The 25,510-nt window shown below is 40.6% G+C and overlaps 1 protein-coding gene across 8 annotated transcripts in view; it reads left to right on the top strand.

Annotated features, from left to right (window-relative positions):
* The window catches only part of PTPRM (protein tyrosine phosphatase receptor type M), a 773,187-nt gene that overhangs the window by 552,780 nt on the left and 194,897 nt on the right, over nucleotides 1-25,510 (top strand). For all 8 annotated transcript variants that reach the window (XM_046671284.1, XM_046671289.1, XM_046671288.1 and 5 more), the window contains exon 14: nucleotides 4,599-4,731. In XM_046671284.1, the coding sequence (XP_046527240.1) occupies nucleotides 4,599-4,731 (133 nt within the window). The remainder of the gene's footprint in view (nucleotides 1-4,598; nucleotides 4,732-25,510) is intronic.

Below are 25,510 nucleotides of genomic sequence, written 5' to 3'. Positions count from 1 at the left end.
ATCCTAATCTCTTGCCTGGATTATTGCAGTACCCTCATAACTGGCATTCCTGTTTCACCATGGACACCCTATGGTCTATTCTAAACACCACTGCCAGTGTGATCCTGTTAAAAGATAAGCTGGATCACATTGCTCCTCTACTCAGAATCTTCCCACAGCTCCCATCTCATGTGGAGAAAAAGCAGAGTCCTCCCAGTGATGTGCAGAGGTGTCCCCCCAACTCTGAGGTGTGTCCCACCACTTGCCCCTGGATGACTCCACTCCAGTCACACCTCACTATTTCACAGTCTCATCTTGTATCCTTTAAGATTTTCTTCCCACTGCCTAGTGTGCTCCACCTTGCGTATCAGTATATCTCATTCCTTTCAGGTCGCTGCTCAAATGTTATTTTCTCAATAATTCCTTCTCTGATCCCCCGTCTCAGATCTTAGTAGCAACTATCCCGTCCTCGAGTCCCCACACCATTCTGCACGTTTCTCTGCAGTACTGAGTACCGAGTAACATCCTGCCTACAGTACTTGTTTACATCTGGGTCTGTCTTTCCCCACAAGAATATAACTTCCACAAGGACGAGGTTTTAGCTTCCCATTTGTTTGCTGCTGTTTTCCTAATGTAGTGCATGGCACATATTGGGTACTCAACAAACACTTGTTGAATAGATGAAGAATATTGCTGGTTTGCCACCACATTCAAGGACAGCCTAGCACTAGTCACCATCATGCAGAGGTTCTGGGTGGCTAAGCTGCCCCCTCGGTGCTTCCTGATCTTCCTCTCCCTCCCCTTTAGGAAGGCTTCCTGTTTTCTCAAGGTGAGACAGTCCTCATGCTAGGGCAGCAGCATCGGGAGCTCCAGGCAGCAGTGATGGCCTCACAGCCTTCTGGGCTTGCAGCCCTGGGTCTTCTGGGAAAATCCATGCAACCAGTTCAGTGTCAAAATTCGGCCCAAACATCAAGCCAGTGGCTGAGTACTCCGGGTTCTCAGCCTGGCATGGTGCCATTATTTAATTTAATATCCAACACTGGGCCAGCACTGACTGTTTTCTGCCAAGTTGAAAACCAACCAAATATGGCATTGGGTAATTGTTCCCTTTGTTTTGAGATTTTTCACATTAGACATTATATCTGAAAACTTAATGTGGATTCACTGGAATACCCCCCTTTTTTATTTTCTTGGTCGTTAAAAGAACAACAAAACAAAAAACCCCAGAACTATCACCAGGATTCGATGGAGTGGGCATCTGTGAAGATGATTCTCTGTAATTTTAGCAGCTTCTCGTCCTCAATCTCCTTGAAATATTTAGCTTATTCATCATTTTAATGAATATGTTCAAGCCTACATAATGCCTACTGTTGAATGCATACCTTTGAGTTTATTCTCTTTAAAAGGAACTAAATGTGCAGTAAACTCTAAACAGAATGCACAGTAGGAGAGATAAAATACCTTCCTATGAAGAATTAGAATTTATACCAAGAAAAAGAGTAAAAGTTTACACTGTTAGAAACTTGGCAAGAAAATAACAAGACTGAGGGGAAAATATTGTGAAAACAACTCTTTTGCCAAAAGCAGTTTGTAAATTGTACTGTTAAATTCATAGATTTGGGTGAGGGAAAAAACAAAAAACAAGCTATCAGTTGCAACCACATTCTGTCACAAATTAACCTCTGTCTGAGGCTGACTGACACAAGAAACAGAAAGTGTTTCCAAAGAAACACAAGTGGAGAGAAGATAAAGATGCCCATTTCAGTGGGAGGTAGAGGGGCAGAGCACACAGAGATAGGCAACGATGGTCTGGACCCAGAGTGAACGTGGAATGATAACACACACCTCCGTGAAGCATCTCAAGTGTGGACCCAGAGTGAACCTGGAATGATTGACACACACCTCTATGAGGTCATCTGAAGTGTGGACCCAGAGTGAATGTAGGATTAATGAAACGCATATCCATGGATCATCTCAGGTGTGGGCCCACAGTGAACCTGGGATTAATGACACAGACCTCCATGAGATCATCTCAGGGCTGTGACTTACTTCATCCCAACTTAGGTTTATCTTGATGCTTCCCCAGAGCAGCCCTAAAACAGACGTCAGCATCAGTCCCTTCACTCAGCACCCTGCAGTGATGTGGTGGCCGTGCCCCGTTACAGGCAAAGGGAGGGTCCCTCACAGACAGCACAGGGTAGCCTCCCTCACCTTTTTTGAGTTGCTCTCCCATTTTGCATGACTGCTACCATAATCACATTGGAACTGCGTCCTGCAGAGAGAGCACATTTCATTTTCTTGACCTGCAATGCGAGATGAGTTACAAGTAAGTGCTAAAGAAGGACAATACTGAGCTCATGCTGGCTGCATCTCAGTGTGCGTGCCTGCTTCCTAAAGGCCATGGCAGGCTGCAGGGGATGGCGTCTCCTGACCCAAGCACGTGCAGAGTCATCACCAGGTCTCTAGAGCTTAGGTAAGAGGCTACAGGAAAGCATAGCTAGTTGTTAGTCAACCGGAGCAAACGTGTGACCATTCACAGCACAAACTCTTCTCTCACTGAGTGTTTACCATGTATGGGTCATAATGCATCTGTGTTATTTTTTACATTTAAATTTTTTAAGCTAAATAAAGTTTTTCTAAATAATTTCTTTCTCAAGTATTTTATTTATTAAGGTAATTTAGATACAAAAAACTTAGTGAATCATTCATTTAGAAAATATATTTGGAGAACTTGCAGTCTATAACTAGTGAGACAAATGGAATGGCTCCCAATATGCCAACATTTGGAAGAATGAAGCCATTTTTTTTGAGTTGTATTTTTAATTGGATAAAAAAATCAAAATTGTAAAACATTGGACCTTTTCTTAGTTTTGTGAATTTGAAATGTTATTTATTTTTACATAGATTGTTTTTTTTCCAGTTCTTATTCATCTTTTTATAACACACATTTTATTTTTAAATTTTTCTTAGCAATTTATTTAACGTAACAGTATCTTTCAAATTTACTACTTGGTTATATGTTCCAGTGGAATGGTATACTTAAGATGTAATTACAATAAAAAATAGTAAACATTAATATTTTCAAGCTTTTCTGGACAACTAGTTGAGGGATATTCATTCAAACAAAGTAACAGGACATCCTCCTGAAATTGTCAGAAATAAAAATGACCTATAAAGGGTTATCCAGAAGGGTTTGTATTTGATAAGGTGTGATTTTCACATCACGACTACTCTCGTTACGACTGACACTTTGACTGGAATGTGCGCGTGGAGTGGAAACTCAGATGACCACGGCCCTCCGTCTCCTGCCTTATGTTTGTCTGCAGTCTTGACCAACTTGTCGGTCTGGCGGCCACAGCTGTGTTTAGGATGCAGAGTCTGGTGTAAAATCTTAATATGAATAACTTTTGAAAGAAACATTGTTTGTATGTTCCCATTGGAAACAGATGGAAAGTTATAGCTTGACACTCCCTATTTCTCTGACGTGACTCATCTTAGAATAAGCCCAGGCTGGAATACACAAGACACAATGATGGTTAAGTTTTTCAAGAATCAGATGAAGTGTGAGTGGAAAACCCAAAGAAAGGGTAGAAAGGGCTGGTACCGACTTTCAGTTTTAATTATATTTTTTACCAAACACAAGAAGAAAATTCTAAGGTGAGAAATTTGGACATAAAATTCCTACTTTTGGAATGATGTGTCTACCTGGTGAGGGTGACGCCATGGTGCTGAGCGCCGCTGTGTTCTGGTTAGAGAGGTAGAAGCCCTTGACAAACGGCTTCTGTTTCGTGAATTGAACGTCACGTTCCTAATGCTTTTTGTCCTGAACTCAGTTAGCAGAGGAAATGGATATTTCATCAGACATGGATTTGACGTTCCATCACAATATGCTGTAAACAGGACAAATGGTGTTTTGGAAATGGGAAAGCAGGAGAGCTAAGACAGTAGACACTGGAAGGCTCTGGTTCTCTCATTTAAACAGATATTAAATGTAGGTGCTAGGAGTGTGATCATCAGCTGCTTCCCACTTTGTGAATAAATTGCTTAGAAGGAGTCTTTTGCTTACCAGATGTGACCTACATTTAGATTTCCAAAGGCAGGGGGAAAATCTCTATTGTGTTAAAAAAAACAATTGCTGGCAAAATGCATGGTAAATGAGCTTATCTCACTTTTCCAGGTGTTTGGGCTAATATGTTATGGAATTACTGCTTCATTTATGAAAAATAATTGAGCAAATCAAGTTCCAGCAAATCAAATTGGGTAAAGGCTTAGGATAGCTATTGTATTTTTAGCAGGTTTTTAAAGGGCAAAAAGAGCAGGGAGCCGATAAAGATAATAAAAATATAAAAGGTGTGTTTGAGAAGAGTCTCTGCTAAAAGGCTCAGGCGTGGGTGGGGTATCCATCTTATGTTATGGGTTAGTAAAATATTGAAGAACAATGTGAACAATTACACTCCTTTTGGTGCATATGAAAGCTGTTGAAAAAAATCAAAGCTTGTCTGTCTGCTGGCTCTGATAAGTCTTATTATTCTGTTAAATGCAGCAAAATTTTTTAAAAAGTAATGTCTTTATTCTCTCTTACCCACTGTCTGTCCTTTTTCATTTCCTTTCATTTTCAGGAGCTGCCACTCCAAAACCAGTCCCAGAACCCGAAAAACAAACAGACCATACAGTTAAAATTGCTGGAGTCATTGCTGGCATCTTGCTTTTCGTCATTATATTCCTTGGAGTTGTGTTGGTGATGAAGAAAAGGTAAGCTCCTAGCTTTACCAAGGACATGGTTCTATCTCATTGTTTGCCAGCTTGCTTCATGTGTTTGAAAATAGTCACTTATTGAACTGGCTTTGATGACCAAGACACACCTATGACTCTGATTGTTGATATTTTTTATCATATAGGATTCAAGGTTATGAGTCAAAATTTAGAGTAAGTGGCTGTGATTTTTGTATGAACATGCGAAGCATATTCTGCCTAGTTAACAAAAGAATCATTTGTTTTCCCACAAATTGGTACATAAAGGTCTGCAGAATCTTTAAAACCACTTATTCACCAGGAAATTTTAGTATTTATTACCAAGATATTAACGTATTTGATGTTCTTGAGGCTATGAGAAAGGAGACCTTTCCTTCTCATTATAATGAAGATAGTGATGATGACAGAATTGGTTGAGCCCATGTTATATGCAGGCACCATGCTGGGGGCTTAATCAGAACAGGACCCTGTAATTAACAGCCTGACAGAAACACAAGGTTTGGACATGGATAAGGACAAGACCTGGAGCACATTGGGTGTTGTAAGATTGCCCTGTCTAGCCAAGGGGTGGTCTAAAGGAGTAGAAAACAGATATTGCTGTAATAAACAATCTTCACTTCCAATTCTTGAGAAATACGCAGTCTTCTGTTTTGCAGAAATAGGTAAAAATTTGCTTAATAATACAATGTTCAATTTATATAAAATTATCAACATAAAAATATAGATGGTAAGAAACAATAGGATAAATTCTCCCAAACAGAGATAATTCTCAAATCTTGTTCCTTTTTTCTGTATTTTAAAAACAATTCCAGAGTGAGAGTAAGGTCTTGGATGGTAGGAGGTGAGGATGGAGAGGTTGGCAAAGCATGGTCTTGAAATCTTGTCTGATCATCTGAGGAGGCTGGACCTGGTCCTAAAATCCACTGGTGGCCTCTAAGCAGGTAGTAACATAATGTCATTTTTGCCTTAGATCATTCTGATACTAGGGTTGAGCAGTGAGGAGGGAAGAGAACTCAAGTCAGGAAGACCAGGTGAATGAGGAGAGGGGCAGCTTTAGAAATATTAGGAGGTAAGTTTTCACACCATTTGGAGGCAGAAGCCAAGGCAGGAGGAACAGTATAGAAAGAACCTAGTTACTGGCTTGGACGACGTAGTGGAGATCTTACCTTTCACCAAAATGTGGGATATAGGTAGTGGCACGTATGTGGGGAGTAAAGATGGAGAGCTTTGTACTTTTCCAGTTCACTATTCCTGTAAAGTTAAGTGGAAATGTCCTCTGGCCAGTTGGATATGCTGGTGTGGACCAGGAATAATACTTTCCATAGTCAGAGTCATCGACATATGGTGAGCTAAAGCCATGGGTTTGGGTGAGGTCACTCAAAGTTGCTGTGGTGTGAGAAGAAGGATGTCAAGGATGAAGATAAAACCTTGGGTAACAGCAATATTTAAGGCATGAGTTAATATCCAAATATATATGCATACGTGTTCTTCTTTTCTTACTTCTTCCTCCATTTTATGTTTAATGTGCTTGTTAGGCCTCGGGACAAACCGTCGCTCAGTCCCAGCTGTATGTTTATCACTAACTGTGCCATCATTTCACCTCCTCCTTCCCACTTGTTGTGGGTCCTCTATTCCTGTCTCTCTTTTTTCACCAATCATTTAATTTCTCTCCTTTTTTTAAAAAAATTTTTTTCTGGTGATGAAAACTTTTAAGATCTACTCTCTTAGCAACTTTCAAATATGCAGTACAGTATTGTTAGCTATAGTCATCATGCTGTACATTACATCCCCAGAACTGATTTATTTTATAGCTGGAAGTCTCCTCATTTTTAATTCTTTCTTTCCTTTTCATTTCAATCTTCTCTACTATGTATCTCTTTCTTTCCTCCTCTATATTTCTCTTCTTTTTCTTCCTCTTTTACATCTCTGTCACAGCTTATACATGTTCGTCCTGCATGTTCTTCATCGCTCCCCACCTCAGTGTGTATGTAGACAGCTTATCTTTGGTACCAGTGCTTTGTACTGGTTTTTTAAAATATGATCCAGTATAAATTCTAAGTAACACTGGGCCCTTCCATGCCTGAATATTCAAACTAAATATTTTGGAGAGACTTACTTTAAGTTGTGGAAATATGTTGGATTTTCATGTCATCTGGCAAGCTCTCTATGAGGAATAGACTGAAAGTACTAATCCAGTTGCGTTTGTGACCTTAGCTAAATGTTAACTCATTCCTCAAGGGTCTGTTTCTGCTGGGTTAATTCATTATTCTACCTAAGTCTCTCAGGTAGTCACAGAGCTTATGTCATAAGTTATGCATTTGAAGAGGTTACCTGTGGTAACATATGGCCTTGATACAACTTTAGACTAAACACCAATAACTCATATCAAATTTACAGGATTATTTATTAGATGATAGTCTTAAAAGGGTTATTTTCACAGCATGTGCCACTTTTGTGTTTGCTTTTTCTGAAATATAGAATATGTTCTCTTTAAGGCAAATTTGCCAATATACTATGCAGTATAAATACAAAACTTGTAAGATTTAGACCTGAACAGTCATGTGGTACAAACTGTCATTTTTAATAGAAATTCTTAAAAATTCTAATTGTTCAGGATTTTTCCCCAAAATTTAAGTCTAAATTTTAAAAGTTGTAGTTTTAAACAGAATAGTTAAAACATAGTATTAATTGTGGATAAGTTGCTGAAGTGTTATTGATATGTAATAAGCTACATTGTTTGGTTAGAAGAACACTGAGTTTATTTTTTTTATTGAGGTATAATCAGATTATATTAGTTTCAGGTATGCAACATAATGATATGATATTTGTATATATTGTGAAATGATCACCACAATAAGCCTAGTTAAGATTCCTTACCATACATAGTTATAAAATTATTTTTTCTTGTAATGAGGACTTTTAAGGTTTACTTTCTTCGCAACTTTCAAATATACAATATTATTAACTATTATTACTATAGTCACTATGCTATACATGACTTATTTACTTTACAGCTGGAAGTTTATAATTTGTGACCCCCTTCCCCCATTTCGCCTACACCCCAACTCCCCAGAGGAACACTGAATTTAGATCTGGAATTCCTAGATCTGTATTTTAACTAACTTTGTGATTCCGAACTTCTCTGGCCCTTAGTTTCCTCATTTGTAAACTGAGAAAATTTCACTAGATGATCCCTGAAGTCCCTCCCAATTCCAGCATATCAGGTTTTCTGTTAAGTGGCTGCCCATGGTGACAGTATACACTCGCTATTCTAGCAGTGCAGTGGTGGCTCGTTACTGTATTTCGTCATTCAGACGTGCCCAGCAGCTCTTCCAAAGGCTCTCTGTCTAGTCACTTCAAGTCCAGAGTGTTAGTTGGTGAGCAGTTTATCTTTTAACCACATGTCCCCCACTGTCACTCAGGAGGCACTCAGTTGAAAGTGGGGAGCAGTGGGGAAATGAGGAAGGAGAGAGTGGGCGGAAAAAGCAGGGCCTCAGGGGCGGTTCCGGTATATTACAGGCATGTTTCCTGGTGAGAGCCTGATGCTGACCAAACGCGAGTGCCATCCCTGTGTGGGCTAGTTAGCCTGTTTGGCTCTACCCACAGCTCGCTGAGCCTGCCCACGCAAATATACGCCATCGTCACAAAGACAGACTGGGGCCAGGAGAAAGTGGTGAAACCACTTTCATCAGTGTTTCTGACAATGCAGCTGGAAGTCTGTCCTGCTGGGGAGAAGTCAGTATACCGCCTGTGTTTGTCAGCATGCCAGGCCAGGTGGGCTGAGCTCTTGGGAGGGGGACAGCAAACTTTATTGAGTGGCCCTGTCAGTTATTAGCTTAGCTAAGACCATGTTGCCTTCTGAAGGCCTGGCCTTCCGTAAAAATAGTTGTTGAAGCTCGGCCTCTGATAGAACATGTAAAATCTGTTCAGCTCATCCTGACTCACGGAATTCTTTACATCTAGGCAATAATGACTAAAAGCTGAGGTGACCATCAGTTTTATCTGGCTATACTAATGTTTTCTAAACCTATCACAAATTCATGATGCTGTTAATTTGTATAGGAATATTAATCCATTTGAGCCTTACCTGGACTATTATAATGTGAAACCCTTTTTCCTTAAAAACCTTTACATTTATTTTTATTGTATTCTATAAACAAAGCAATTTCTTACTATTTTATTTTTCCAAAAAATGTATTTTCTTTTGAGAGTACAGTGTTTTGATGCAGTGAATGTTAAGAAAGGGTGTGAGATGAATATCTATGAAATAGAAATTTCATCCAGAGCTACAGAACAACATACTCTCAAAACAAGTTGAGTAGGAGATACTTAGTTTTTATCATGTTTCATCCATGTATAATTAAGTATATTTGTATAAATGAAAATACCTGCATTTTCAACATTTTTCATAAAGAATAATTTATCTCAATAACGTTTGATGGAATTTAGCGTACAAGCACCTTCAGTTTTACCCTGATTAATTACACTTACTATTGTTTCTAAAATTGCTGTAGATCTTTGAGAAATTTGAGAACATTTGTATTAATTACAGTAATATTCCTGTTTCAGCCATTGTAGTGATTAGAAATTATAAAAGTTGTGGCTGCATGAAAATAATTAAAGAGATAAGCATTCTTGCTCAAAATACAAATGTTAGCTCTTGTGCTGCATGAACACCTGTTGTAAGTACATCTAACTACTTAATCCTAAGCACTAGAACTCTGCCTCCTTTCCATAGCATTTTTTAACAGATGTACTTTTTGCAAATGCAGCGCATGTCATTAAATATTAGGACCCATTCTATTATATTTAAGCAATAGTGGTACTACCAAGAAAAAACTCAATAAAAATAGAAACTATTTCTGAAGACGTCATGAAACAAAAAAGATAAGAGAGAAAATTTGATGAAAGCCCTGTTTTCAAAGAGATTCCTGCTGCATGTGGCTGGAGGCAAATTGACGTTAACTACAGTTCTCCCGCTATACCTGTGTACACACAAGAGAGGAATTTTTTTTCCGCTATAGCTAAGTGTGAGTAGTATGCGGAAAATGTCTTAAGTCTGGATGCTTCATTCAGAGTCCTCTTTCAAAATCACATTTTCTGAAACTGCACTGAAAAATATATAGACATTGCTTTGTGATTCTCATTTAGAACATGCGTACTTAATATGCAGCCATGTAAATAATAACCAGATGCTGAGACTTTTCTACTCTAGCACTGGCTCTGGTGTGTGAAACAGGATTTATGTGTACAAAATAGGTACAGATATGTCACCCTAATCTGTCAATTATCTATGTCCTTCCGTTTTCTAGATGACAACTGAGTGGGTTTGGTATACAGAGGTCAGTTAAGCAAGTTGACCTTTTTAAAAGTCTCCGCTAACCTAGACTTCATATGATTACCCTAATAGCTTCTGTATTAGCCACTGTTTCTGGACTCAAGCCAATGGTTTATTTAACTATGTTCTACCAGGGCTTCTTTGGGAGCTCTTTTATAAAGAAGATTTTATTGTCTGAAGGAGAGTGGGAAATGTAGGTACCAACTTTTTATTGTATAGGAGGAAAGTGTCAGAGCTTTAGAATTTACAAACCTGGGTTCACATCCCAGCTCCTACTTGACAACAGGGTAAATTTAGATGAGTTACTTAACCTCCTCACTCACTTTGCATGAGTGAAATGTGATGATGATGGTGATGATGATGTGAACTTCATGGGGGAAACATGAAGACTAAGTGAGATAACTCATGTACATAGTTGGTGCTTGATAAATAATTGCTTAGGGACCCAGGAGTTGGGAAACTTGTCCAAGGTGACACACGCAGTAGGTGGCAGAGCCCGGGACAAATCCAGGTCTGTCTGATTTGTAACCACCCTGCTATACTGGCCACAGCAATAAAACTCGGAGATGCCTCTCTGTAAAACTCAGGGCCTCCATGCGATCATTCGCGGGCAACACTGCAGTCGTCAGCTTGCTGCAGCTTCCTGTTGCTGCAGGTCTTCGGCTATTTGAAACTCTGCCAGCATGTTTCAATCTTATTTTTGAGAGAACATTGGAGAATTAGCTAAATAAAAGGTTTTTCCACTTCCTTCTTTATAGAGGTATTTTTTAAATCCTTTCAAATATGTGTTTTGTGTCATCCTTTGAGTCACGAGTTTACTTGTAGTAGCTCACAACAGTGAGGATGCTGTATCCTTGTCTGGTTTAGCGAAAGAGAACTTTGCTAAGCTTTCTAGTATGTTGTGAAGCAGGGGAGCATTAGCTCCACCCCTTCCTCCTCAGAGACAAGCATGAGAGTCTGGGAGCCACACAGGTGACAGTGGGCCCTGAAGACAGCTGCCCACATGCACACCTTGGCTCTGTGGCTCACTAGCTGTGTGACTATGGGCAAGCTGCTCAGCCTTGTGTCCCTCAGTTTCCCTTGGTATACCAGGAGCGTAATAATAGTACTTATCCCAAAAGAGTGTTAGGAAAAGAAAGTGACTTATTGCCATTAGAGTGCTGGCCCCAATAAATATTAACTATATATGTAATGTACATATTATCCTACTTTTCTATATGAGCTGTAGCTAACTCTCTCCTTTCAATGCCCATTGTGTGAATGCCTCCAAGTCTTTGTTTCCATACTCAGGACATGAGCAAGGACAAGGAGCTGTTTCTCCTTTAGAGGGGAATGTCCTTGCCCATGGAGAGCCTGCATCTGCAATTATGAAGATAGCTAGGAACACAGCTGCCTGGAGTAAGATAGCCCACTGTCCCGAAGCTTGAGGCCAGACCTTGGTGAGGTACCACAGCTGAAATCACGAAGAGAGACTGCTCTTCAGGCATCCTCACTCTCCATATTCCTTATGCAGAGGCTCCTGCTCAGTCAAGGGGGCTGCTGGAATATGGAAAAAACCCTGTCTACAGAGATGTCAGGCAAAATCTGTGGTATCGGTACTACCACTTTGGAGACTTCCCTCTAAGCCCCAAATTCTTCTGAGTCATGGCTTTGGCGTTCAACGCAAAAACTTTGGATATCAAAACCTGTCAGACCCAGACCTTGTAAGGGGCCGAGTGATCTGCCTCCGGAGGTCAGAAGAGGACAGCGTTACTTTTTTCAGTATGCTTAATAGTAACATGCATCTATTTGGGCTCCCTGAGCCTGTCTTAGACGCTACTCAGCCAACCGCCTCAACTCCTGGAGATGGGGATAGGCCTCCGGAGTCATCTGGAGTGTGAACCCCCTTGCCGTGTGACCAGGCACCAGCCCTGAACCTGCACACATTGAGTGGGGCTCTCACCAGCCATCTCAGGGCACAGTTGTCCTATTGATTCCTGTTTTTAATGCCTTTACCCTGTAACTTTTTAGCACAGCTCGTTCTTATCCTGTCTCCATTAGCAAAGCTTATTAAAACTTGTTCTTTCTGTGTATCTTACCTTTGAAGCTTATGTCTAACAGTACATACAAGGTGTTAAGAGGAGGTTGCATGTGTACCACTAAAATTGATCATTCTCTACAGCTGATGTCTTCAGATGGTATGTGTTGACATCCTCAGCTCATTCCTACCCAGGCTCTTCGTGTTCTTTGGAGGGTGTGTATCTCCATTCATGACGTTGAGTCTTCGCTTTCTGGTTTGTGTCGTGGGAATACCTGGGGTGTGAAAACTGAGGATGCTCTGCTTGGGGTGGTTGTTTAAACCTGTCATCTTGGTTAGTGAATCCAGGAATTCAAACTTAATATTATCACTTCTTCAATTCTTTCTAGTTTTGTTTTGTATTAATGAATAAAACCATAATGAAAACACATAGAATATAAGGAAAAAATACATTAAAAAAGAAAGGCTAATTTCTAACCTGATTTTCTTTGGGCTAGATTCACGATCCCTCTTCTTCTAACATAAGTCTGAATTTCTTTTTAACCAGGAAAAGAATTATATCTGGAATCTTTAACTTACGTTCGTTTGTAGAAAATGACACGTTCCTATTTAAAGAGGAGGGAGAGGAACTGCTGCGTTGATGGAGAGAGGAATGCTCTTTTTTTTTTTGGCCGATCTCACCAATACAAGATGCAATACTATGGTAAATAATATATTGACCAGAACAGGAAAGGCATGTTTTTGCCCAGTGTCTTCACAGAGTATGCCTTTGAAAGTGAAAATGATGCTTCACTAAATCTTGTGGAAGTAATTTTGGTGGTGGTTGCTGTTTTCATATGTACTGTTTCCTTGTTGGCACTGCTGCGGTGGAACTAAAGCGAAGCTATTTTTATGGGTTTTACTGCAACAAGTAAAAATTGACTCATTTATTAAATTCAACATACTTCTATTTGTTTGCAAAAACAAAACACAAAACAAAAAATTGGTAAAAATGTAGCCCAGGTTATCCCATCTAAGAATGGCCCATTTTCTCTCTTCTGTACACGTGCAGGCATGAATACAACTTGCAAAAGTTAGTTGTGTTCCTGAGACGGCTTGAAGCAGCACCTGCCTGAACACCAGGGTTCCATGGTCGACGCAGGGATGTGGTGCTGTCCTCACCCACTCCTGGTGACAGTGCTCACAGTGTGATGTGGTCCTTTTCAGTCATCTTGGACACCCCACTCTCATGTCCAGCACGGGGCTTTGCTCATAGTGGACACATGGTAGATTCAGTGACTGAAGACAAAAGCTCTTCTTTAATGCAAGCGCTTCAGAGCAACGCTGGGCTTTGAATTGCTTCGGTATCTTATTTATTTGGAGTGATATAAGTTTTATAATATCATAAGGTATTTTATTGATTTTCCTGAAGTGTAGGCATTCTGGTGGACAGATTCCCTATTTCAAATAGTATGATTTTTAAAAGTTTGAATAACAGTTCCTTAGGTTTTTAATATGATATATTAAAATAGTTTAAATGAATAGGGGTATATTTCAATTCAGATCTAGCTTAATAAAAGAAAAATGGGCTCAAAACTATCATTTACATAAATTATCATTTATTTTGAAACCACCTTTGAAACATTTTTTATAAATAATGTGCTCCATTGCATATTTTGTACAAGCAACATCAATTTAGATAAAAATTATTATATTCAAAAAATGAATAAGCAGCCTCAGGATGAATTATTCTTTATGCTAGGAACATTAGTTCTAAAGAAATTAAAATATCCAGTTTTTCAGGTCTTTCATTAAGTCGGCTTACAGTGGAAATGTTCACACTGACGTCTTCAGTGGCTATGCCAGGGCTCCTCGCCAATCATTCGGGTCTTCTCATTTCCAGCTCTTCAGCCTCTAATGGCCCTCCCACTGCACGCTTGCATGGCATTGTTCCTTCCAGTGTGTTTGATAAGAAGTTTAGATAAACGCTAGTTCACTGTCCTTATGTCAGAAAGAAAACATTAATAGAAAGAAAATCAGGAAAAGGCTATTTGCTGAACAGCTGCGTGAAAGTGTACAGTTATTGGGAGCAATCAAAAAGTCCTTTATCCTTTTACTCGATTTCTCTAGAAGCCGAGTTGTGGGTTTGAAGTTAGCAGTTAGTCACTAAAGAAATTGGCCACTCCTGAAAGAGAGTTGGTCAGCTATCAGTGCCTAATTCTTAAGTATGGTCTTCTTCACCTTTACTAAAAAAGGAAGAGAGGGAAATCTCAGAAATATATTAAGATCTTTAAAATGAAATGGTGACATAGCATTTACTGAAATTCTTAACTCAGTGGCTGTCGTCTGGGAATGGTATTGCCCCCTTAGGGACACTTGGAAATGCATGAAGGTGTCTTTGCTGAGAATTGCTTAATAGGTCTTGTCTTATGCCAGAAGAAGACAATAGACTCTTTCCTTGCCCAAGCTTCCTCTCTACCCACGTACTCATTAGTACCCATGATGCCCTAAAATAGCAAAACTGGCCTGCTATGTATTTTGTGAATAGGTGGTTCCTACTTGGAAATCCAGGACAACTTAAGCTTCTCTTGTTGGTGATGTTGCCAGTGGTTTGAATTAAGTGTGTCTCCAGGTTATAACTTGAGCCCATCCCTGCATTTCTGCCCTCAGAACTACTGTTGACTCCAGAATTTCTCTGTAATACGGGGTGGAATCTTTGGAGACTAGATGAACCTCAGATAGTAACATCTATTAGAGTGCTTAAGACTAACGTTAACTTTCTTAAATTTGGTTCATATTAATCATCTTGCTGGTCTTTTAAAACAGTTCCCACAGTGTAGGAGATATTCCTAGGCTGACTATGACAGTGCTCATCATTGTGGGTTCTCAGGAGGGAAGCCAGCCCATACCAGCAAGGCCCTCCTTCCTAGAGTGACCTCCTGATGATTGCGCCTGCTGACCTAGTCAGAGCCCTTCACCTGTAGGTTCTCCTGCTGCTCAGTCCAGCCCAGATAACAAAGCCAAGACACCTGGAGATGGTGTGAGAACAGGGTGTGTGCTAACACTGTGGCTGTTGATTCCTTTATGCTGGGTTTGAGAAGGAGTAAAATTTATTAGTCTGCTATAATCCAAGAATGAAAAGATACTATATTTACCCATATATTCTTTACCCTCTGCCCTAACACAGACACACACACGCAGGCATACACAGATACACACGTATTTACGACTTGTCTTTAAGAAAAAGAATCCAAATTTAAACAATCTCTGATGCTCTAAAGTTTTTGAGCTGTCCCAGTGTCCAGTCCACAGCCTGGTGACCCCACTTGGTCTTGACATCAGGCTGTAGTTATGAAAATGTTCTGCTGCTTTAGGCTACAGTGAATGCTGGAGCCATCATGACATGTCTGACACACCTGACACCACAGCCCTGCCACCCTCTCCTCAGCAACATCTAGCACCTTCCAAGGAGCCCACTGAAGCCTATGAGCCACTCCCTGGCCGTGCCACAGCTGGCTCCCCAGGGCCAGGCCAACCCACTTTCATGCCTTGGCAGGAAATTGCTCAGATTCCTGAGCTCCACAGGCTTAGCTTCAAGAGCAATTTAATTTCCCACTGTCCTAATTGCTGTGCTGTTGCCTGGACTTAAATAAATAACCCATCCATTTGGATCTCCAAATAGCTTCTAACTCTTGTTCTAAAACTTCTCTCTAAATTCTAAAATTGTGGGGTTTTTTTTTACCTGGAATTTCGAGGTACTAGCCTGATTCTCTAAACCTTGCCTAACTCTAGATTAAGTCTAGCTTATTGAATGTCCCCACAAGTGATGACATACTCATCAGTGTTGTAGTGTGAGGTCCAGGCTCTGTGTGTCACCCTATAATTAGCCTGAAGTGTCCTTCTGCCGTCCACGGCTGATACCCAGGTTGTTAGTGATTACTCCCAAGGGAAGCCTTCCAAACACAGAGCCCCTGACAATAATTTAAGAAAGTAACACAGTGTAAATAAATGGTTCTTATTCTGTGTACCTTTTTACTTTTCTGATCACCTCTGATATAAAGAACAGCAGTGGCAATGAAAGTTAACTGAAGTTACAAGTTGCTAAGTAAAATGATAGTTCATTATGTGAAGGGACAGCCTGACTCTAGGATGAATGGGGTTGATTAATGAGCATTATTAACAAGTTCACAGTTTGAAAGGTCGCAATTATAGATCTGAGTATGTACGGTATGCCATTCTTCACTGATGTTCAGGTCCTTGTCCTAACACAGAGTGAAAGGACATTACCAAGAGTTCTTTTAATACCATGTGTTCTGTGACTTACAAAATTTTGAATTCTCAAAATATTTTTTGATTAGTATCCTGACTAATGCATTAGCTTTAGCATTTTTTAGGTTAAATTGAGGGCACTCAGCAATCATTTCTCTTTCAGATCTTACACAGCTCATTTTGGTGATAATTTGTGAACAACTTAAAACAATTAAACTGGAGCTCTGAATAAATAATAAATTAGGTTAAGCTAAGGTAAATGAAATAGCTGTAAGGAAAGATCCATAAATTCAAAGAGAAACTAAGAAGAATTATAGAAAAACAAATTAAAGTAGATTTGGAGATTCTGAAATATTATTTATTATCATGACTTGAGGAGCCCACTGGAAGAGGATATATTAGCAAATAAATCTCTTCATTAGTTAATTTTGTGATTTGGCAAACATAGTCTGTTAAATTTATTTCTTTAGCAACGTGCAATCCCTTTTTTAGGTGGGCATAAAGTGAAAAATGAACCAAACTGAGACCCAGAAATACAGCCCTACTGGTTTTATTTACAGAAATGCCTTCCTTTCTGAGCATACACCCAAAAGAAGTGAAAGCAGGGGCTTGAACAAATATTCACACACCCATGTTCACTTCAGCATTATTTGCAACAGCCCAAACGTGGAAACAACCCAAATGCCCATTGATGGATGAATGGATAAACAAAATGTGGGATATACATACAATGGAGTATTAGTCTTAAAAAGGAAGGAAATTCTGACACATGCTACAACATGGATGAACTTTGAGGCCATTATGCTAAGTGAAATAGACCAGTCACGGAAGGACAAATACTGTATGATTCCACTTATTTGAGGCATCTAGAGGAGTCAAATTCATAGAGACAGAAAATAGAATGGTGAATGCCAGGGGATGGGGAATGGAGGGTTAGTGTTTAACGGACACCGACTTTCAGTTTGGGAAGACGAAAAAGGTCTGGAGATGGATGGTGCTGATGGTTGCACAAGGAAGTGAATGTACTTACTGCTGCTGAACTTAATAATGGTTAAGTCAGTAAATTTTGTGTTATGTGTATTTTACCACAATAAAAAAGGTTTCAATATTGGTAGACAGAGTGATGTGTAGACAGGTTTTGAACTCTCAGTACAGCTCTCACCATTCTCATCAGTAGTCAGCCTCAGAGTGTTAGCCCAGCTGATAGTATTGTAGACGAGGCTTTCAATGCAGCGTCTGCCTTTTGGACTGTTCGAGCTGGGCTGGCTAGGATAGTTTCTTTGTCCAGCTCACAGCAAGAGAATGTGGATGCAATTAGTACATGTTTACCTGATGCAAGGAGGGCCACAGAAATACATCGTCGCATCTGAAGCGTGAAGGCTCAAGTATTCCAGTACTGTTACTAACAGTGGTGAGAGTGACAGCCTCTGAAAAGTACTCCCTCAGTTGTTACCATTATACCCCTGAAGCAAGGCAGGGCAGTGATGAACCTGGAACCAGCCGAAACACGAGCTCAGATTACTGGAGATGCACTGACTGGCGCAGTAATGATGAAGAAAGCCGTATGTCCTCTGCATTGTTTTTAGACACCAGAGAGTGAAATATGGGTAGTGTAAGGCCAATGGCTTTCACAGCTGTCAGTTTTTTATTTGCTTCACTAGTAACTGTGACTATGGCACACATCATCAACAAACAGAATATAAATGTGTCCAGCATTCTGGAAGCTCACAGTGCTTCAAATCAAATCCACATAGCTCCCCACATGCAGGTGTCGGTGTTGTGATCCAGTGTACACACCAGGATAGATGCGGAGAGGGCTGATGGCCACTCTGAGTTTATTACAACCAGCGTTTCAATATATACATAACTTACATCTGTTAAACATACACAGGTGTTCTGGACAAAGTAATTAGCCGATGCCAAGAATTCTTAGTGATTTCTCAAGGAGCCCTCCCTCAGCCTCTGTTTTGATATTATCATGTTGTTGCTGTGCTCGTATATTTTTATCTCAGAGTATGCAAGGCCTCCTAGGCAACAGCCCCTCCTGCTCCTGATATCGTGTCTCCATCTGTGCCCCTGGGCGACCGTGCCTGGCTTAGGTTGCCTCCCCCTGGAGATCTTACCCGTCATTGGCTAACCAGCCTTCTCACCTCCAGGTCACAGTTTGTTGGCAAGCCTTTTCCAGTGATTATTAACCCTTCCTGCATCAGGGGCGGCTACAGCAGGCCTCAGAATTTGTATAATTTCACTCTTATGGGTTTGATTAAAAATAAATAAATAAAATAAATTCAGTATATGCTGCCTAAAACTTAGGTCTCGTGTTCCTGTCACTTAAATGAAGCTGCAGTTAGTGGATCCTGAATTGTTGTCTGGTTTGACTGTTTCTTTTTTTTCTTGGTGAGGAAGCTAACCAAACCTTGAGCTAACATCTCTGCCAATCTTCTTCCATTTTGTATGTGGGATGCTGCCACAGCATGGCTTGATGGGCGGCATGTAGGTCAGTGCCCAGGAACCAAACTCACAAACGCTGGGCCACCAAAGCAGAGTGGGCAAACTCAGCCACTACACAGGGCTGGCCCCTGGTTTGACTGTTTCTAAGTAGCTTCTCTATCCAGAGCAGTCTTGGTAGCTCTGAGTTCACTGGAAACTCTTTGAGGTCAGGAACCATGGTTAATCACCTTCTCTCCCCCATTCCTAACCTAGAGCAGATAACTGTGGATCATTGAATAAATGAGCAAGTAAACAGCAGGTCCCACCATATGTGAGCCCTTTGTAGGGCCCCTTCCCCTAGCTCCTAAAAGAGGCTTGGCTGACTCAAAACTACTTGCTTCATGTCATTACTAAGGCAAGGAATCAATCCTACTCTTGCTTCCCACTGTCTTCTTCCTGCAAAACTGCTTTCCCTGAACTGCAACTTCTTTTTGTGATCAGAGTCACTGTGAAGAAGACAGTGCCCAGGAATAGAATTTTGCTTAACTATCCAATTTGAGGCACTATTTGTTTATATGTTGTATATGACATCTGTCAGAAGCTCCTTGTAGGGCCCATCTTTCCTCCAAATAAATTTATTAAGAAGTGATAATGACTCAAAAAATGATAAAAGCAAGATTTACCTTGAATAATCTAAATTACTAATAACACATCCATGAGTGAACATGAGTTAACTCTTCTAAATTCTTCTTTGCATTTCTACTGCTTGTTACTTATTTTGTAGCGATGATGATGATGATGATGATTGCCTATGTATATTAAGCCTTTGCCTCATACTAGTCACCACCATACATTTTTTATGAGTATTATTGCTGTTAGGCTTTCTAACAACACTGTGACATATGTTCTGAGACCCTATTTTTACAGTCAAGGAAACTGAGACAGAGAAAAGTAAGTTGTTTAAAGTCACACAGTTGGTAAGGACAGAACCAAGAGGTGAACCCAGCCCACCTGTCTCCAGAGCTACCAGTCTAAACCATTATGGTTCTTTGGCTGAAATGGAATAGACATAGTAAAAGGTGACGCAATATCTACCCACTGAGCTGGAAAGAAGCCACAAGAAAATCCCATGACTATATTGTAACCAGTATTGTCCTATTTCTCATCTCACTCATCTCGTGAAAGAACATTGTACCGCATGTGAGAGGGACCCTGCAGAGCCAGGTGGGAGGTCTGGAAGCTGCCCCTGGATGTCAGCTCTGCTCACTTAGGTCAGGCAGCAGAGATGACCTGGGTTACCTGTGTTCCTTTAGAAGCCTTTGCCATATCAAGCACCTCACTAGGCTTGAAATATGCTACAAATGAATGGCCACCTGCCCGCATAAATAATTTCCAAGCCCCATGGTACACACATTGTAGAAATCCGAGTTGGTTTAGCAGCCTCTCATACAAATGCAGTGAATACTTGCTATGGAAATCCTCATAGCTCCCCAACTTGTAGCACCGTGTGGCGTTAGGCCCGTGACTCCAACCAACAACACCTGTCGTTGCTGTGTTTTCACTGCATTACCCAAGAGGGCCAGGCTCACTGCTTCTCAGCATTGCCCTGATCAGCTGGGCTCACCTTTGTGACTCAGAAGTCCATAATTAGTAGCCTGCTTCGAACCCACAGAAAAGGCTGGAACTTGAAACTCCAGCTGTGTTCTTCTCATTTCTCACGTGCTCACTTGTTAGATTCTGAGAGGAGAAGTTCAGGCTGCCAGCCTGTGGATGGAACACACTCCAGCTCTGCATTTCATGGCTGCTGCACCTCCACAGGACTAGTGAGGAGTAGCTTGCTTGTGTTGGTGGAAGCCTCTGCGGTTCGAAGGCGAGAAGTCTAGTGTCCTGAGTGAAAAGATGTCATGCAGCGTGAGGTTTGCACTTTAGCAAGCCAGATCCAGGCTCCCCACGCGGGCTTGCAAACCCTTCCTTCAGAAACAGGCGGGGCTGGCGTGTGGTTCTGAGATGTGGAAAATGGGGTGAGAGGAACGTGGCAGAGCAGCTCTGCTTTCTATCTCTGCTGACGTAGGGCGGCTTCTGACGCTGAGATAAGTGTTACTGTCCAGTGACAGAGAGCCTTGCAGTGATGTACACCTGTCATTCGGATGACTTTAGGGCTCTAGACTGATCTTCGTACCACTTTCTGCCCTTGCCTGCTTGTTCCCACATGTAAGTGTTTCCCATTCGGATCATCTTCTGCTGGGTGGGAAATGGCCTCAGCTTCTCAGCTCTGGACAGCACTGAGTGTGTTCCTAGCACTCAGCTGAAAATATTTACCGGCATCTGAATGTTCTTTTTCATCTATTTCAGCATTATTTTACAGTATTAATCTTAGTCTGAAAGGTATTTCCTGAGAACTGTTAAATATTTTTAAATGAATCTGACAAGGACATATTTTCATTTTTGATCACGGCTGATCTCAATTTTATGCCAAATTGTTTGGTTTTCACATTAAACCTGGCAGCCCCAGACTGCTTTATAGCCAAGGCTAAGCAATAGGAAACTATGGTAAGGTCTTTATAAGTCTTTTGTCATTCTTACATTCTAAAGTACACTTTGAAGTATCATCATAAATATTTTAAATTAAACTTAGCAAAGATAAATGTGTAGACTACATTTAATGCCTGCAGTACTCTTGGTTTTAATTTTTTTTCTCTCTCTCACTAGCAAATTTGCTAAATTTGGTAATTTGCAGACTGTTTCTTTTTCATCATGAAAAAAATAAGCTAGTTCCATATTCATTTTTCTTAAAATAACTATTTTCCAAACTTCCTTTTATAAGTAGATTCAGTACTCTATTATTTGTGTTAATGGAGGAGAGAAAAGATCCAGATAAAACAGTAGATAATCACAAATTGTTTATGTAGGGGAAAAGTGCTGGATTTTGTGGAACAAAGCTGATTTATGGACCACTCACCCCTCTCTTTATTAACTGTCCAGAGCAGGATTTAACCAACGCAGATCTGCATAATGACACTATCACTGCAATGGATTCCCCACACTAGGGGCTTACAGTTGTGTGGGCCCACAGAGCCCATCACCAGAGAGTTTATAAACAGGAACATTTGCTCACCCGTCATCCAGATTCTCTCTAATGTCCCACATGTAAGCTCTGCCTAGACTCGATAGAAAAAGCTAAATAAAATACTCTGCATTCCTGTTTGACTTTGGAATTAAATTTCTCTATAAATATCATATCAACCCCCTTAAAGATGGTTTCCTTAAAGAAATATTGTGAGTATATGGAAGGAAAATGAAAACTGAACAGGATAAATGTCACTGATGGATCACAGTGAGAACCACCACAAGACAGGAGACAAGTCTGTTTTCTCCTACCATCTTATGTTCATTATTTTCTTTCTCTTCCCCCAAAAAGTTGTTAGAAAGTCCTATTGCCAAGTATGGCAGACACATGTTAGCAACCGCTGCCCCAAAAGTCAAATTTCCAAAAATATCATGTTGAATAAGGGAAATATCACTTATCAAATCAATAAGACAAACACTTTCTGTTTGCTTTTGAGGGTGAGGGCAGGGTGAGAGGAGGAGCTTTATCTACAGCCCTTACCCCGCTGCTGAGTGCCTGCTCTGGACGCGTCGTTAGTGAGCCTCCACACGGCGTTTCCAGATGCAGGCGTTTACACAGAGACAGCAGCACCAGCGACAGAGAGGGAAATCCTGAGCTGGCTAATCTGGAGCTGTCATGAGATTCCATATAATTCATAGGGTTGGTAAGAATTCCACCCAAGGCAGGAGTTTAGTGTGATGTATGTGTGAACCTTTCTCTAGTCTTGGGGAATCACGTGGATTGATTGCTAATTTGTCTTCTTTTTCTGCAAAGTATGTGTATTCATATAGGCTGAATTCTAATTCCCAGAAATATGATTTTTTTTAATCCTGGGTACATTTTTTGTTTTCTCTAAGTCCTTATTCCTGAAACAACAGTGTCAGTAATTCAGAAACATGATTTAGTATGCAAGTATTCCCTTTACACTCCTATCATTTGGAATGCATTTAATGCACAAGATTGTTCAAACTAAATGATGCACAGAATTTCAAGAGCTACAAGAAGCCTCAGAATTCGTCAATTCCTAACTTCTCATTTTAGAGATGAAAAAACAGAAACCCAGATAAGTTAAATGCTTTGGTGGGGGGAGGGGAACCCACAGCTGCAAATCCTAATTTGCAATTTCTGCACAGATTTCTTTAATGTGACTTTTCTGGTGACTGCTTAACTGAATGATGTCAGCTATGCTAATTTCACGACAAGTCATTGACAATGCAAGGGCCACACGATTCATTTGAGAACGTGTGTATTTTTCTAGTGCAGCTAGGTGAGCTCTGCTAAGCAGGAAGTCTTAATCTGTGACAGGCCCCACTGAAAAGGCCCCGGTGTGACTGATGGCTGTGCCAGCCGCACAATTACAGTTCCAGTCTTTGCTCCCTCAAACTGCCAAGCAGTAAATTTGTAAATGAGTTGAACATTTGTTCTTATTAAAGCTTCATTTTACTGTTTCTCGACGCAACAAACATATAACCTTAAACTCACTCAAGAAATAAAAAGCCCTCGAATTACATATAGGCGGTCTTAGGCCTATGGCTAGTTTGTCTGGGGCCCTTGAAAGTAATGTACAAAGATTTTCCTACCTTTCTGTTTATTATTACAAATAGAAGTTCAGACTCATGGCTGGGGTAGGAGGAACAACTCATCAGAGGAGCAAGCTGCAGGACGATTCCTGAAGAATCGACCTCCGGGCCAGGCCCGGCCCTTGTGTCTGCCCCGGCGTTATTCCTGCAGCTGGAGTAGGACACCTTCCCACCCCTCCTGATGGCCATCCGAGGTGTCCAAGCTTCTATGACCAGTGAGGTGACAAGCACGTTTGAAGGTGGCGCACACTGACCACTGATTGCCAAAGCTAGTCCAGGATGAAACCGTTCCTCTGAAGCTACTTCTGAGTCATGAAACGTGCAGACGCCCTGCAGCAAAAGCAAATTAGCTCTAGATTTTCTGTCGAGCAGAGCCTTCTGATGGGACCATGGTGTGAATGCTCTTCAGTCACTTTGCTGAGGGCGAGGAGAGGATGGAGGATCCTCAGGCTACAGGAGGGGCACAAAACTCGTATTCCCAAGAAAAGAGTCTACATTAAATTCCTGGATAATTAAGGCAAAACACAAAAATTATTCATTCTACACCTAAATGACCTTTTCTTGGTAAAAACTTTTTTATTTAAAGTTTCAGTGTTTAGTGTCTGAGGGAGGCTTATAAAGGCTACGCTTCTTGCACCCGGAATGTGCAGAAAGTCTGCAGCTATAAACGTCTGCACAGCAAATGGGCCGTGCGGCGTGCTCCACGCGCAGCCTGCTAGGTAATTTATGTTCCTCGGGGACTGTAGTTTTCTAATAGATTGAACTGTTAGTTTTTAGGAGGATTTAATGAAATATTGAACCAGATGCCACTGGTCTGCCATGGCTGTGGGACTGTGAGAAATGAGGAAATGTTGCTTTGTAAACAGCTCAGACCTCTGTGAGGAGGAAAGAATTGAGGCTTTAGTGAAAGAGTCACAGCCAAGAGAAAACATGGCAGGTTTCACACAACCGTGTCGGCACCCACATCCTGGGCTCATTTAGAGTAGGAGGCTGTGTCTAGCCTGCGGCCCTTTCCATTAGCCAGAAGAGCTGTCTAAATCTGGAGGTAGGTGACAGGGGCTGAGCTTTTTTGTGTTGTTGTTCTTGTCCAGTGTTAATCCTCTGAATAGCCCTATAATTCCACTGGATATGTTTTTGCTATATTCCCATTTTCATCAATATTATCAGATAAGTGGCATCAGGATTGAACTAAAAGATTTTTGCAAAGAAGAATGAAATTCTTGCATGTCATTTTAAGATCCCGAACAATTAGACTCTTTCTCTAATGTTTTAAGACTATTCCATTTTTTTTTATTACCAATGTCAGGACAAAAGGTGGTTTCTCAAAGAAAGAAAAAATTAGTCAACATGTGAGTTCAAATTTTCATTTTTCTCTTTAGGAAAGATAAGTATTATTAGATATTTCTTCTTCTCTATAAGCAACTGTTTCAACTTCAGACACTTTTTTGAGCATCATCCTGTTCATTTGGCTTAGAATTTTAGAAGTTGGCATTTCAAAGCATGTCTGTCTTATTTAAAGAGCCTCTTGTCTCGGCAAGGCCCACCCTAACTGTGCCCAAGAGTCCTCTGCAGAGGGCCACATGCATCGAGAAGGGTATGTTAAACATACAAATGTACTTGCCAATTAAAGCAAAAATTGTGGGTTTAAAGATGAATCGTCAGGTTCATAAGGATGCATATCCATGGGGAGATTCTCTGTCTAGATAACTAAATGTCCAGTGAAACCTGGATTAGCTTTTATGTGAAGCTGAAAGTCTTCAGTTTTCTCTAAGTACTTTTAGACAGAAGTGGACAATGTAGTTGGAAACCTGGCTTATGTCATTCCTTCGGGTCCTGGGCTAGTCCTTAGCTGCTCATCCTAGAAAAGAGGTTGAAAGCCAAAGGAAAGAAGATAACCTCTTCTTGTCAAGTTCCATGTAAAAACCATGGTGATGGCTCTGTGTTTATTTGTACCCATTTTATAGGACAGTAGTCACTTCTTGCAGATCGTTCAAGGGAATCCTAGTGAAGTAAAAATGCTGAGTCTTCTGAAAAGGATAAGCTCATCCTGTTTTGGAAGA

Source organism: Equus quagga, chromosome 9 (assembly GCF_021613505.1).
Source record: "Equus quagga isolate Etosha38 chromosome 9, UCLA_HA_Equagga_1.0, whole genome shotgun sequence".
Classification (NCBI taxonomy): Eukaryota; Metazoa; Chordata; class Mammalia; order Perissodactyla; family Equidae; genus Equus; species Equus quagga.
The sequence above is the reverse complement of the archived record's forward strand: the minus strand, read 5'-3'. Positions and strand labels throughout refer to the sequence as shown.